At 30.6% G+C, this 14,914-nt stretch overlaps 1 protein-coding gene across 2 annotated transcripts; it reads right to left on the reverse strand.

Moving 5' to 3' along the window:
- Positions 1–178: 178 nt before the first annotated feature.
- LOC107430502 (ubiquitin carboxyl-terminal hydrolase 14) lies at positions 179–9,985 on the reverse strand. Of its 2 annotated transcripts, none has more exons than XM_016041356.4 (20): positions 9,623–9,985; positions 8,881–9,052; positions 8,194–8,306; positions 7,748–8,084; positions 7,086–7,180; positions 6,403–6,536; positions 6,273–6,329; positions 6,091–6,168; positions 5,740–5,794; positions 5,613–5,654; positions 5,296–5,376; positions 3,889–4,087; positions 3,759–3,816; positions 3,539–3,661; positions 3,087–3,175; positions 2,894–2,983; positions 1,542–1,703; positions 1,162–1,277; positions 901–1,030; positions 179–679 (listed from the first exon to the last, which is right to left on the reverse strand). In XM_016041356.4, exons 1-20 carry the CDS (start codon positions 9,728–9,730, stop codon positions 501–503), a joined length of 2,418 nt encoding a protein of 805 aa, XP_015896842.1. In that variant the 5' UTR covers positions 9,731–9,985; the 3' UTR covers positions 179–500. The 2 variants fall into 2 exon arrangements, with proteins under 2 accessions (XP_015896842.1, XP_015896836.1); XM_016041350.4 differs by having other exon boundaries at positions 1,542–1,712; positions 9,623–9,984.
- Between the last annotated feature and the right edge of the window lie 4,929 nt (positions 9,986–14,914).

Genomic DNA, 14,914 nt, shown 5'->3' on the forward strand with positions numbered 1-14,914 from the left:
GAAACTTCTAAGAATTATTTTGAAGTGAATACTAAAAATCTTAATCCGGCTTCTTCCCAATAACTTTTTCCGCATTCTTTTAGAAAAAAATATGCTAAAAGCATTTTCAACTTGATCTCAATAGTAACAAAACGCTTTCAGCCATAGCTAACCTAAAAACTTCATATTTCTACGAAAATAAAATAAAATAACTTATGTTGAATATATTAAAAAAATAATAGTAATAATAAGACAAATAACACTATAAGAAGTACAATATATTTAACATGGAATTTTTTATTCTGGGCCTTCTTTCTGTGGGGTCCTAGTGGCCTCGCACTTTGGATGGGATGCATAAAACAAACAAACTGCTGAGAGCCACACCACATGAGAGACTAAAAGTGCAGATAACACAAAATGCTCATGGTTCTAAAAAATTGGTTCACTATCTATTTTCCGCTATTTGAATATCTCCCTAGCTCTTTTTCCACGTTTTTCATCTTTTGCAGAAGCTGGTATCTTCAATTACTAAGCCTCTCGAAGAAATATAGATACCCCATGTCCTTTGGGGGGTTAATGGAAGCCCCAACCTTGTCATCATTGAAAATGACCCATCTCCCATCTTTAAATATGTGAGCTACATAGTGACCACATTGCGTGGAGGTTCCAATGTGGCTTACAATTCCGATAAGTCTGTATCCTGCATAACACCAAGTTAACAACTCGATCAAAATTTGCTGTCAAACTGTCAAGCTAAACGAATCAGCAGAAAAGGATTTACTCGTTTTTCGTACTACTAGTATACAACTATATTATATTTCCTAAGCTTTGTACAAGTCCTAGCAGCTTTATCTTTGAAAAATTTAAGAACATAAACAACACAAAATAAAATATGCTCATGAATAGGTATAAGATACTAACTCCCTGCTCCATCAGGTAGCCCAGCATCAGCAGTAGGTACTGTGTTCGATGTTGTTGCATCCATATCAGATGAAGCAGAAGCATCAGGATTGTTGAATATCCAATCCGTGGCTTTCTCAATGTCACCACCCTGCAAAAAGACATGAGATGAAAAGGAAAAAATTAGAAAGGGTTTAACAAATTTCAGTGGCTTCACACTAAACAATAACGGAAGTTTTCCGTGTATTATTGAAATAATTGAAAGCTATCAACCGATATTACCGATGCCTTCAGTGCCTTCCTTGCAATTTCTTCTTGAAAACCAAATGAGATCAACATGTCTAGTTGTGATTGGTCAACAACAGTATGCCCTCCTTGAGATATAGGAGCATCTATATCTGGAAAAAGAAAGAGCAAATCAGCAACAGACAGCAGTACAACTTAATAAAAGTCAATGTTGTAGCTCAGCTGCTGGATTACACTAATAAGTAGATTCCCCAACTGAAGATGCATGTTAAAAAAAAAAAAGAAAAATACAATCTTAAAATGAGGATCAGTGTAATTTACAACAATGATGGTCAATACCACAACTCAGCAGCAGTATCCGCAGATTTTACCAAAGTGAATAAATTTTTGTCAAGATAAAATACTAAATCAGATACCTGGATCGTCCATGTGAGAAAGTAGCCAATTCATTGCCTCTTCCACTCCAGAATTTGAGGTATTAATTGCCGCTTTCTGACAATGAAGCTCGCTAAATCCCATTGAAACGAGCTGGGAAACAATATCCTCATTGGCAACAGGCTTATTTGATTCCACCTCTTCTGCAGGAACTGAGCAGAATATTTAACAAAGGCCAATAGACACACATAAGATCAATTCCCAACCACATGAACATAACAAAGCAAAAATACATATACATGTGACTTAGAACAGCAAATTAGATGTCTCATGCAGCAGATGTTTTTCTTCAATCAGCTTAACTCAAAATTCCATTTGAGATATGGCAAAAAACTATGTCAAATTTGCATGACAAAAACATCTCATTGACCTCAGAATTTGTAAGCTAGTTTTAGAATTGAAGCAATAAGAGACAACAAGTGGAACTCGGCTACTTCACTGAATGGGATATCCTAAATGGCAAAACAAGCCACCTTCTCTTCCATCATCTCTATCCCTATATTTTTTTTTGTTGGAAAGAATACACAGTGCATTGGGACAAAACAAAACGTGGATTCACCTTTACTTAGTTCTTGGATAAATAGAAGACTCTACTGCAAGGTATATTATTAATAAATGAACATCCTTTACTAACTAGATAATCTTCTCTATTAGGATCCATCAAATATTCTACAGCTTATCATAACTTATATTAATCAATGCATGCCTCCTCAGCAGTATTAATGAATATAATGCAATAAAGCTTACCATGTCTTGCTTATAATTATATTCACTTAACATAAAGTGGTTGTATTTTAACATTCAGAATATATTTGACATGTGTCCAGTTACATCTAAGAAAGTAACATGTTTTTCTAGTTAAAAAGTCTATTTCAACTTTTGAGTGAATCTATTGGGTATTGATTCAATTTACAAGCATCAAGTCTCTACATAGCTTGCTAGGCAACATTTGTCAAAAAGGAAAACGAAAAATAAAAGAATCAAATAGCAAAATTGTATACAGTTAAATACTTGAATCACAAGGCTGATATAAATGTCAGAGCATTTTAGCATTTTATCGCACTTGGGTACCAACAATAAACTATCTCCTAGAGGCTCATTGCAGTTCCACTCAGAGTTTTAGTGAATCAGATATCTGCCAAACTAGATCACCATAAGATACATCACCAGTGACATGCTAAAAATTAGTGGAGGTTTCATGCTAATATTTATCAAATAATACACTAAAATAAAATACACACATAAACAAGTGCGGAATACATACAAATTACGTAAGTCTTTTTTTAAAAATAAACCCAGTAGGAATTTGAAAGCCCATGAATGTAATACATACCACCCTCTGGCAACAGCTCCTCACCAGGCTGAAGTCCCTTGCTGCGCATGTGACTAATATCTATGATATCAGGAACATCTATATATACATCTGAATTGACAGAAAAAACAAGCCCTCAGAAGTCTAAATAATCTGTAAAAGAAAATGCAAAAACAAAATATTTAAGAAGCTGCAAAAAAAAAAAAAAAAATACCAAGCTTTTTGGGCACCCAGCCTGCCTCCATGACAAATTTCCGCATGTGCAAGACTAGGTAATCAGGGAAGGAAGTTAAGCCTGCAGTCCTGCAGATATCAACAAAGTGGATAGTGAAAACGAAATTTAATAAGTCTAATTCCAATATTAAAGAAGAGTTATTATAACTTCCCATAATATCTTATAATGGAGAGAGAGAGAGAGAGAGAGAGAGAGAGAGAGAGAGAGAGTCATCTAAATTCAAAACATTAATAAACCTAGTCATCGTAACAAGAACAAAACAAATCAATGACAACTTGGTGAACAAAAAGCCTGTTTGGACCACTAAAATAGCCAGTGCATTTATAAATTAACTAAGCTATGATTCCAACTACAGTTCAGATACAGGAGTGATTTCTTTCTAAATGAATACTACAATGCAGTATACAACATTCAAATATCAAAAACCTTACTTGATAGCTGTTGTCTTGGCCTTCAATGCAGTACTGTAAAAATCATGTATCTCCTCTGGAGATGAAAAGCTTGCAAGGCATGCTTCTAAAGGCACCCTTGGACGTACAATCTCATCAGCAGATCTGCTAAACATAGGCAGGCTTAATAAAAAAATCTCACAGGGTAATCAAAGGTTCAAAAACAAAAAAACAAAAAATAATTAAAATGTATTCAACTTACACTTCCTTCCCTTCTGAAGTTTTCTCTGCTTTTAATTTCTGAAAGGCTTCAAGTTCTCCTGAATTGTCAGACAAAAAGTTATGAGAATATGAGTTTTGAGAATAATGCTCCAGAATAATAATGAACCCACCTTTATTAGTGGCCTCATGCAGAGGGATGTTTAAAGAAAGGATGTAGTCTAGCCTTCTATTGTAAGCAACTTTTCCTGAGGAACACGAGATGCGATCTTCGATACCAAACTTGAAACACCTTGCAGGATCAACCTCAGGTTTCCCAGAATTAACACGTTCAACTTGGTCAAGAAAATGTAGGAAGAACTCCAAGGCATCCTAAACGAATGTTGGTTTCAAGTAATCAAATTAAAGAGAACAAACAATATCACAATATTGACAACATTATAGGAGAAAATAAAAAGATGAATTATTAGTGATGGTAAAGTGGAGTCTTTTTGGTAGCTATCGTCCAATTGTTTGGTACAGCCTACAGTAGCCACAGTAAGAAACTTAACTCAGACACCAGATAAGCCAAGTAATAGGCACATAGTTGCCTTCTATCTGTTATGTAAGTCATCAAACATGAAGCACTCCCCTTAAAAATATTTTGCAATCGCATATTAAGCAAAGTGCAGCCTTAATCATAAATGGAGGTACAGTAGATTCACAAGGTTCACCATTTGAGGTTGAAATCATTTCGACCATTAGTGTGTAGCTTACTATTTATTAACCTTGACAAGGACTACAGCCAACCATTTAACATTGTGAACCATGAAGCATAATTTGTTTGACAATCCCAACCACCTTAATTACAAAACTCAGCAGTATTTGTCAACAGGATGATGCAAATTAAGTTCCCTCAGCAGTATTTGCCAACGGGATGATGCAAATTAAGTTCCTAGCAATGCAATCAGTGCATTAGGCATTTTATGCTGTCAATAAGGATATGAAATACAAGAGATCCATTAAATATCTCATAAATGAACCTTTATTTGACACCGTGCATGCTATCCTAAGTAAGATTTTTCATTAATAAGTGCATAATGCACAATGATATAGGTCACATGCAGAAATTCTCTCTTTTATGTCACCCAAAAGACAAAAAGCCATATATATTTTTATATACCATGCAATATAAGGCTCATAAATCTATATCTTTCTTGTTTTAGGAACATTAGCATATTAAAAAGCAAATATATTACATAAACAAGCTTATTTTTACAGCAATAAAACGCTTGTGCACAAAGTTTTAGTATACCATTAAAATCTGACATCTATAGTAAAATCTCATGACCTTTCAATGTGTAATTAATTTTGATGACCAACGACGTAAAGTAAACCAAAATCCGAGTCTTATTTAATTGACTTTTCCCCCCTTCAAAACAGCCACATGTAGCTTAACTTTGTGCAAAAGTGTCAATAGACATAGCACTTTCTCATAAGATTAAAGAAACAACAAAAATACATTCAGACAAACAAAACATCAGTTTCTTCTGTTATTACTAGATATCACTCATCATATATCAGAAAAGATGGTAATTTACCTGCTGTCTCATGGTAGAAAATTCTGGATGGCTTGCAGCAATAACAGCTTTGAACATACGAGGAGGTATGCCCTCCTGTTTCTAATTTTTGTAGAAGATTAACGCAGTAAGAGAAATCAGATCAAGTCAAAAGAGAAAATATCCATCCCTATTGAAAATAATGATAAGCAAATACTAACATACTGAGACCAACACATTATACAACTCAATGACTGAATGAAAGCAAGAAGTAAGTTGGCAGAAAGTTATAAATGATTGAGGAAGAACTTGACACCCAAAAAGAGAGACAGAAAGTTAGGTGCAATGAGAAATCTTACAGCACTTGCTGTTGGGGTAGTCGCATTTGCATTATCTTTTCCCTGTATAACAAATAAGTCATCGTAAAACAATAAGACGAAGAAACCCTTCGTTTCAAGAAAACCAATCAATATATAGTTATCTTACCTCCACTGCTGGAACAGAGTATTTACCAGATAGCAAACCATGTCCCAGCTTAGTTCTGCCATACAAACAAGCTTTTTAAACATGGATTCATGCAGATATACTATATAATTCCCATTGAAACTACTTCTTTTAAGAGCCGACTGAATTGGTTTTTAAACATTAAGAAGTCAAGGAGTGAAAGGGAAAAAAGTATTAGCATAAGTATCACATATATGAGGTACACAATATGCAAATAAGCACATGTTCAAGAGAGTACAAACATGTTAACCTAACATCAAATAGAGAACACTACCAACACATATACACACACAAAAGATTAACATAATGCATAAAAACCTGTTTGATACTTACAACTGCATATTCAGGTCTACAGTAGGATCAGCAGGAGCCACCTCAAAAGCCGTCTTTAAATTTTGGTTCTTATAGTATCTAACACCATAATAACACAAAAATGTTAACAAATATGTATTCACCAATTTCCAAAGTGATATCATATATTGGTTTACAAAACAAATTAAAAGAAAAGAACTAACCGTGAGTAGAAGGAGTGTGTTGAGAATACAGCTTGCATAGTTGCTGCCAAGTAGCAACTGCAAGAAAACCAAATGAGAAAAACTAAATACAATATGTTTTGTAGCACTCTACTACAAGTATCAAATTTACCTATTCCCTAGATTGACAAGTCCCGTGTAGCCAGGTCCGCATATTGGTTCAACTTCCTGTCCACTTTCTTGAATACGGTTCCAATCAAAATTGGTATTCTGGTCAAGCTCCCTTTCAGCAGTCGTCATTTCTGTCTGAAAACAACAACATTGTTGTTGTCAACATAATAATAGACATGCACAAGCTCATGGCTAATTTCTTTGCAACTTCAAAACAAATGAAAGTATTTACTTGGAACCAAAAACCCAAAAAACAGAGCTCTTTATCCATGATCAAAAGGCTTCAAAATTTTAGGAAAGATGAAATATCAAAGCAGCTTATCAAAATTTACAGAACTTCTGCCTTTACATATGAGCTAATTTTCAATAAATTCTAAGACATGATACACACAAAAGAGCTCTCTTTTCCATACAATGACCATATCATGTTTTGTATATTGTTAAACAGTGAAATCAACACTCTAAAGTTCATACAGCTTTAGCAACATCATATAGCACCATAAATCCCTCTGATATACTACATTGTAACTACTCTCCACTGGAAGATCAATTCAACTGAGTAGAAAATTTCAATTTCTTGCATCTCCATGTGAAGCTTTAAAGGGAAACTAGTAAAACTATAGCTATTTTTGTTTAAAAAACTACCAGAAGATGCCAAAAAATAAGTTTAAATCCACAACTAACCTTCTGTAGGGATGAAAAGTCAATGCCAAAAAATGCCAAATGTTGAGCGAGAAGTGGGTCCAAAACACTATCATCCTCTGGGTAAGAGAAAACATCTGAGCTGCCACAATATGTTACTCTTCATTAGCAATCTCACAATGCAAAACACCTCAAGATAAACTAACATCTAAAACAAACTACCATGATTATTAAGCTAAGGCATAATTAGCCCTTAATTTGTAGGGCTGCCAATGCATTTTCCAAGCAAAACAAAACAATTCTTACACAATAGTTAACATATTCAAGAAGTGAAAGAGAGAGTGCAAATTCATCTCCTCCCCCACTCTATCTACATAGCTCGACTCATACAATGTCTCTTACTTCTACATGTCACTAAGGCAGTCCCCAAAACAAAACACAAGAGCCAAAGCCAAAGCTCTTCTTACATGATGCAAATTACCAGTTTCAATAACAAAACTTTGGATGTCTAGATATGCGATGACGTGAATACTCTTATATCCATAAAAGTTTACTGAAGAGAATTTTATGCCATACAGCCATAGCAACTGAATAAGCAGCTGACTCATATAGAGAACTAAATAACAAGCATGAACAAGCACAGAACTAGGGATCAAAAGTACATAGATAAAATTTTACCATTCCACTAATCAAGGCAACAGTACCTGCTCCTTCCAAATCTGCAGTGATAGTCCCTAACTTTACAGCAAGAGGATAGCGAGTCTCCTTATAATGTTCAATGGCATGATTATTTCCACCACTTCCGTCCCAATTTCTCCGCCCACAAAGGATCATTCCATCAGTTAGATTTAGCCAGAGATTTTCTGTTTTATCACACTTGGCACATTTCCACCCGGAGGGAGGAATAATAATACCATTGTCAATCTGTTGCAAGTTCATTGCATATGCACTGACTTGCTTTTTATCAGCTGTCCAGGCTGCAACTTGTTCTTTCCGCTCAGCACCTTCAGCCCTCAAAATGGCATCGACTGCCAACCTTACCTTCAGTATGATAGGCAAATAATACTCTTGTTTAGGATGCCATCTTTTTACTCCAAATATATAGATTATTCTAAAAAAAAAAAAAAAAAAATGAAACAGAAACAAACACCTTCTCTGGTAACTCCACTGAAGGAAACGGAAGAGTTACATAACCGGGCAGTATGACTATACTGTAAGCATCTTCGTATTCAATTTCATTGTTATCAAATCCACCATCAATTCCTACAAATCATTATAATAAATGGATTATACCATGTTTCTTCACCGCAGAACACCATTTAACTAATTATAAAAAAAATTAAAAATTAAAAATTAAAAAAAAACAAAAAAAAAAAAACAGACAAACAATGGGACTCTGCACCACCGCCATACTATCGTTTTACAGCCTGCTACCAAATTTGAGCTATGTGATTAATCTAATTTGAGCTATGTGATTAATCTAAGACACTAATTTGAACCCCACAAAGAAACATCTACAAGACATAGATAACAGGAAAACCCTTATAGATTGCCATACCACCTTGTATCTATCAGAGGAATTTTTTACCCATCCTTTAAATATATATTATGCTATGAGAATCCAATTAAGTATATCAAACCAACATAACAAATGGTTAATGACTCAACGTTTTGAACAAAATACTGGTTAGACAATTAGGCTTTAATACCATGTTGACATTTTACACCTACATATCAAACAGAATGTAAATAAGCATAAACTAAACTCGAAAACAGAATTAGATATACTGTCCAATAGCCGACGACCTCCATTCTTACACAAGCACATGTAAAGTACCTATAGCCAAAAGAGTCGGTTTCTTCGAAGGCCTATCTTCAGGAGCCAACTTTTTTGTTTGCTTGATATGCAAATAAACAGGATTTCCAGTCTTCTCATAGTTCCAACCAACATAATCTTTTCCAAATGCAAGAAATGTATTCATGTCAATAAACAAGCCACCTTCTGATCTCTGAAACTCATCACAAAAAAGAACACCATTAGAACAACTGAACTCCAGACAAAACTCAATCGGGGTGGAAGCAAAAAAATAGCATATCTTTTACACCCACCACAAAAATATAACAAACATATTTTATGACGATAAAAGATATTAAAAACAGAAAAGTAGAACAAAATTTCTATTTAGTTTCTTAAAACCAAGTAAATATTTTTGCCCAAAAAAAGTTGAATGATAAGACCTTTTCTTAGAAGTTAAATTTCAAGGACAATTTTTCCAAACCCTACATTTTCTCAACATCAAAAGAGCAATAGCATAGAAAGAAAATAAATAAATAAAAACCCACTAATGCGCACTTGTTTTTTCAAAATGCAGACAGCTAAAAACAATTTAAAACAAAGATAGGAAAATATTTAGTAATAAAGAAAAAATATTAAAAATAAACAAATTGGTTTCTGATTATGAAAACAAAAAATTAAAAAAAAAATGAATAAGAAAAAGAAAATCAGCTTTAGTATTTGTACTAATTTGCTACAGTCAGTCAGAAAAACAAACATCAAAGAAAAGTGAGAAATAGATTACCGGAGTATCGAAGGAGACGCAACATTCTTGCTTGTAAATGCGGTTGGTGGGCTCTGGTATCCGAACCCGGGAGAGATTGGATCGGAGCAGGTCCAGAGGCTCTACCATCGTTCACCAAAATCAAAGAGGGTTTAGAAGAAGAAGTTTCCTAAGAAACCGATAAAGACAGAGAAAAGAGACTGTGCAAGGAGAGAGAAAAGAAATAGGCAAGTTTAGAGAGAGAATATGTTCTTTGCCCTAAGCTAATGCAAAGTCTGAAACTTTTTGAAACGAGTCGGAGCGAAAATACAAAAAATAGAGAAAGCGAGCAAAAAAGCCAGAGCGAGTTAAGCTATTTCAGTACTGAGCACCTTTTTTTTATGTTTTTCCAACTGAGTCGTGTCCTTCTTAAACATCTTCTTCAACACTGTGTTAACTTTTTCTTTTTCATTTTTCTTGGTAATTAAACTGTGTTTAACCCTTTGTGAACTAGTATTATTATTATGTAATAACATTGTATTTCCTAAAATATATAAAATCCCCCATATTACTTCTTCAAACTATAATATATCTTTTGTTCATGCAATTTTATCTTGTAACCTGACAAACTTCTATAAATAAAATTAAGTAGAATAAAATAGTTTTCCAAACATAGTTATATAACCAATTTTACTATAGAAAGTATTAGGTTCTTCTCATATAGTGAAATCTAACATTAAATATTATTTTAAAATGATCAAATTTGTTCAAAGTAAATAGATTTACTTTATAAATATATTATATAATAAAGTGTCTGTTAAAACAAAATTGATTTTTCTAAAATAATATTTAATATTAAATTTTTATTTTATAAAGTGAATTTAATTTTTTTTTTTTTTACATAGTATCGATTATATAAATTGTATTTGATTTTATCAAATTTATCAATCGAAGTGCATAATTAAATTTATTTGACAAAAAAAAAGTAATAAAATGTGAAAGTAATAAAATGTAAAAAATAGAATCTTCCTTGTTTTACTTTTTACTGATTTTTACTATTTTGTACTCTTTTGGAAATTCAATTTGTTTTACTCACAAATAAAATATATCAAATTACTTTTTAGTAAATAATTCTATTTGTTTTATATAAGGATAATACTAGTTTGTTTTTTTTTTTTTTTACTTGCATTGTATTTTACCACTATATTCTGTTCGATTGTGTTTTTTTTATGATAAAACATTTTGTTTATTTTTAATAAATAAAACACAAATTCATATTATTTAATTTTCTAACGGTTAATAATTGAAATCTCAACAATTTTATAATTGAAATCTCAAAATTATTGCCACAATGCAAAAATAAACATAAGTAGATTTAGATTTTTCAATGGAGTAAAATGTATAAAATCTTTTCTTAGAAAAAATCTTTAATCATCTCATTTTATTTGCTTTAAATGGTTATCCTATGAAAAAAGATTAAAACAATTTTTTTTTCTTTTTTGAATTTAATAAGTTATAATATGTAGTTTTTGGTGAATGGTGACAATATAGAGTTGGTTCAGTTTACAAATATAAAAAGTTAGAACCATCCTTTCTCTCTCTCTTTAAAAATTTTATATTGGTTTTATTATATTTTTTTTAAAGTACAAGTTCTTATGCACCAGTACCATAATAGTTTAATTGGTGTTCTAAAATTTATTGAAGAAAATTGAGACGTTGGATAAAATCATTAAATGTTTATGGGAAAAAAGCAAAATGAGAAAAAAAAAAAAAAAAAAAAAGGGTTGACTGGTATTGAGTAGGATATTTCTCTCAATATTATAAAATATTTTTATTGTAAAAAATAATAATAATGCTAGAGTTAAATATTTGGTAAATAAATTTTATTTATATTTTGATGTATGTATGGAAATTTTTTTTCATCCAAATCAAGCATTGAACCTTCGATTTAAAGGTGCACTTTCAATTATGCTCTAGTCATTGGACCTAACCTATATAAGTAGGATTTTTAAAAATTGTAATTAGTACTCAAAATGTACAAATTACAAAATCAAAACCTTCAAATATACATTTATTTATAAAACTTACAAACCATAAGGAAATGTCATCTTAAAAGTCAAAATTTATTACGTTGCTGTTTCAAAATTTTCAATTAAATACTTCCAAATATTTTAAATGAAAAAAGAGGCCACAATAATTTTTTTTTTTTGATAAATATCCAATAATTTATCATCAAAACTAAAATAATTAAGATCAATTTAATGTCATTGTGATTGGAATAACAAAACTCAAGCCCCAATTAGATCACACAATCTATAAAGTAAATATTTAATGATTTATGCAAAAGTTAATAAAGTAATAATTTATTATGTTAACTAAAAGCAAAATATTTTCGTTAAAAAAAAAAAAGCCTAAAAGTAAAATATATAATATTAAAATTTCCGAACCTAATTGAATTGGACCTTGTGGAGCTCATCAAATCTCATTTTGTTTCAAGAGCAAAATCCAAAATTTTTTCACATGCTTTCCGTTTGAATTGGGGGCTGAATTTTTATTATTTATCTCGCAGTCGGATTCCCAACACGTTGGATTTTCTTTACACCCAACTATAAGTCTTTTTTTTACATCCAATAAGGTGGATCAGATTGTACAACGCTGACAAATCCATCACACTTGGTTGCAGAAATTACAAATTCCATTTCTAATAAATCTTATCTGAATTTTGATGAGGATTTTATATGCTGAACATTGTAAAAAAAAATACTAAAAATAGTTGTACAGCGGTGGATTAGATAATTTGTAGATTCCTCCATGATTATGAAAGTAAAAAAAAAAAAACTATAATTCCTTTTTGTTTAATTCATTATTCTTATATATATATATATATATATATATATATTAGTATATGTGCCTGTGTTCAGGTTTTAGTGTGATCTTAGTAGTACTGATGGCATAACCTAATAATATAGACCAGTGGCCATGTCGGCTTGGCCCAATGATAAAAAGTCCAATGAAGCAAAGCATTCTTTTTTCCCCACTATATATTTTATCAGATATATTAATTTCAGCCAATAAAAGCATATTAATTAGGGCAGTCCGTATGGAAGAGAAGAGTGGAACGTATGCAAATCTAGCATCGTTTACGTGACAATTACAGGCGCAAGTCATATCAGAGTCTGCTAATACCACACCAAGTCAAAGTAAACTCACTTGGATTTTAGCGAGTAATTGGAAGATAATGCACGGCTTGGGGTTTTTCTTTTTCTTCAATTTATAAATTAAAACTTCAATATCATTTCAATATTTCATTCTCATTCACAAAAAATAAAATGTTAAAAAAAAAAAAAAAAAAACTTACATAGTAGCTGTACTCCCCTTAACAAAGACAAATTCATGGCTCAATAAACAAATTAAAATTGCATATTTATATATGCATTAAATGATAGGTTTTAAAATTTAAGCCACATTGCAACATAAAAAAGATTTTACAATATAATCTTTCCCTGTTATGTTATAGAAGCTTGCTAACCATTACCCATCTACCATTTTTTTTTTTCTAAAAAAGAAACAAAGAAATTGTCTGTTCGTATATTCAAATAATATTTTAATCTATAAACATAAATACTTAGTGTTCATTATGTGTTATAGATTTTTAAGATAGACTTTTGAAAAAAAAAATGAGAACAAAATATAATTACGTTCAATATTTTAAAATTTACTCTAAAAAGTAGGGATTTTATTATTTTCATCTTATCTGTATATTTTTCCATCATAATTTTTATTATAAAGAAATTCATAATAAATACAGAGGAGCATGATGTCTATCGGTTTGGTTTATGTTGGTATGATTTTACATTAATAAAAGCAAAGTGTCTATGTTTAGCTAAATTCCAATAATTAAAACTTCAGTTAATAAAAACACTATTCTATCAATGGAAGAAAGGTTAATTTTTTGCTAAATTTGATTTGCTTATAGATTTTTTTATTTTTTTCTTACTCTAATGATTCGTCTATCATATCTTCCAAGTTATATAGGGTGAAAAGACGTTTCTGTTAGAGGGAATATTTTGGCTCCCAAAAGTACTTCATGCACTTGATATTGATTTTTAACAATTTAATTGACAAATAAGCATAGTTTAAAAATTTGATTATTTTTACCAGCTTGTGATCAATTAGTCCTTCACCCTTCTACTTTATTAAATCATTTTCTTGGAGTTAAAAAAATTTCATTGTGTGGTTCTTAGTTTGTTTTTGTTTTTACATATTTTTCTCTTTTGTCAAATGAATGACTGTTGATTCTTGTCAAATATCTTTATTTTTTAATAAAAAAAATTTTAATATTTAAGTAGAATTTTCGAAAAAAAAAAAAAAAAAACTCTCCAAACACATTTAGTATTTTTTTACAAGATTTTTTTGAAACTTTTTAATAGATTTTTTAAACAATTTCTTACAACGTTAAATTTGCTTTCAATTAATAATTTTTCCTTTATTTAACCATATCTATGTTTAGGTGTTAAATGACAATAAAAATAAATGCCCTATCAAGTTCAAGGTAATTTTTTAATATCAATATATATATATATATAAATATGTATATAATATAAATATATATGTATATATTCAAGGTAATCTTCAAGGTAATATATATTTATATATGTACATATAAAAGTTTTTTTTTTTTTTTTTTTTTTGGGATTAAGAAAGAGTAGTGCTTAAAAATTCTTTTTATTTTTTATTTTTTTTATTGGGAAATGTTTGATTGTAAAGTGAGAATCTTTTCCCTTTTTTTTAAAACTTTTTTCATTGGAAGATCCTAAAAAGGACATTACAAAGTTGATTCAGTTTAAATTAATGCAAACAAGATATTAACATAAACAACTCACCAAAAAAAGATTTTAAAATAAATAAATAAATGAAACATGCCATATAATAATCTATATGCCACGCGTCCACACCTCAGTAATAATCGATTTGTTGGTAATAACTAATGAATGGAAAAAAAAAAAAACACAAATTAAATAGAAAGAAACCTTTACTCAAAAAAAAAAAAAAAAAAGCAAAAAACAAAAAACAAAAAAAATAGAAAGAAACCTAATAAAATAACCCGAAAATTGCTTAAAAAAATAAATAAATAACCCCAAATTTCTACCTTTTTTTTTTTTTTTTTTGAAAAGAAATAACCACAAATTTATATGAAAACGAAAATACCAATTCCATATTAAGACCAGAGAAGAAGTAGAAAATTTCCCAATTAGATAATAGATATTAAAAATATCCATATTTAAAAAAAATCCTTTTTTTTTTTCTTTTTTTTCCATTTCCATATCTGGCTAT

This window comes from Ziziphus jujuba, chromosome 1 (assembly GCF_031755915.1).
Source record: "Ziziphus jujuba cultivar Dongzao chromosome 1, ASM3175591v1".
Classification (NCBI taxonomy): domain Eukaryota; kingdom Viridiplantae; phylum Streptophyta; class Magnoliopsida; order Rosales; family Rhamnaceae; genus Ziziphus; species Ziziphus jujuba.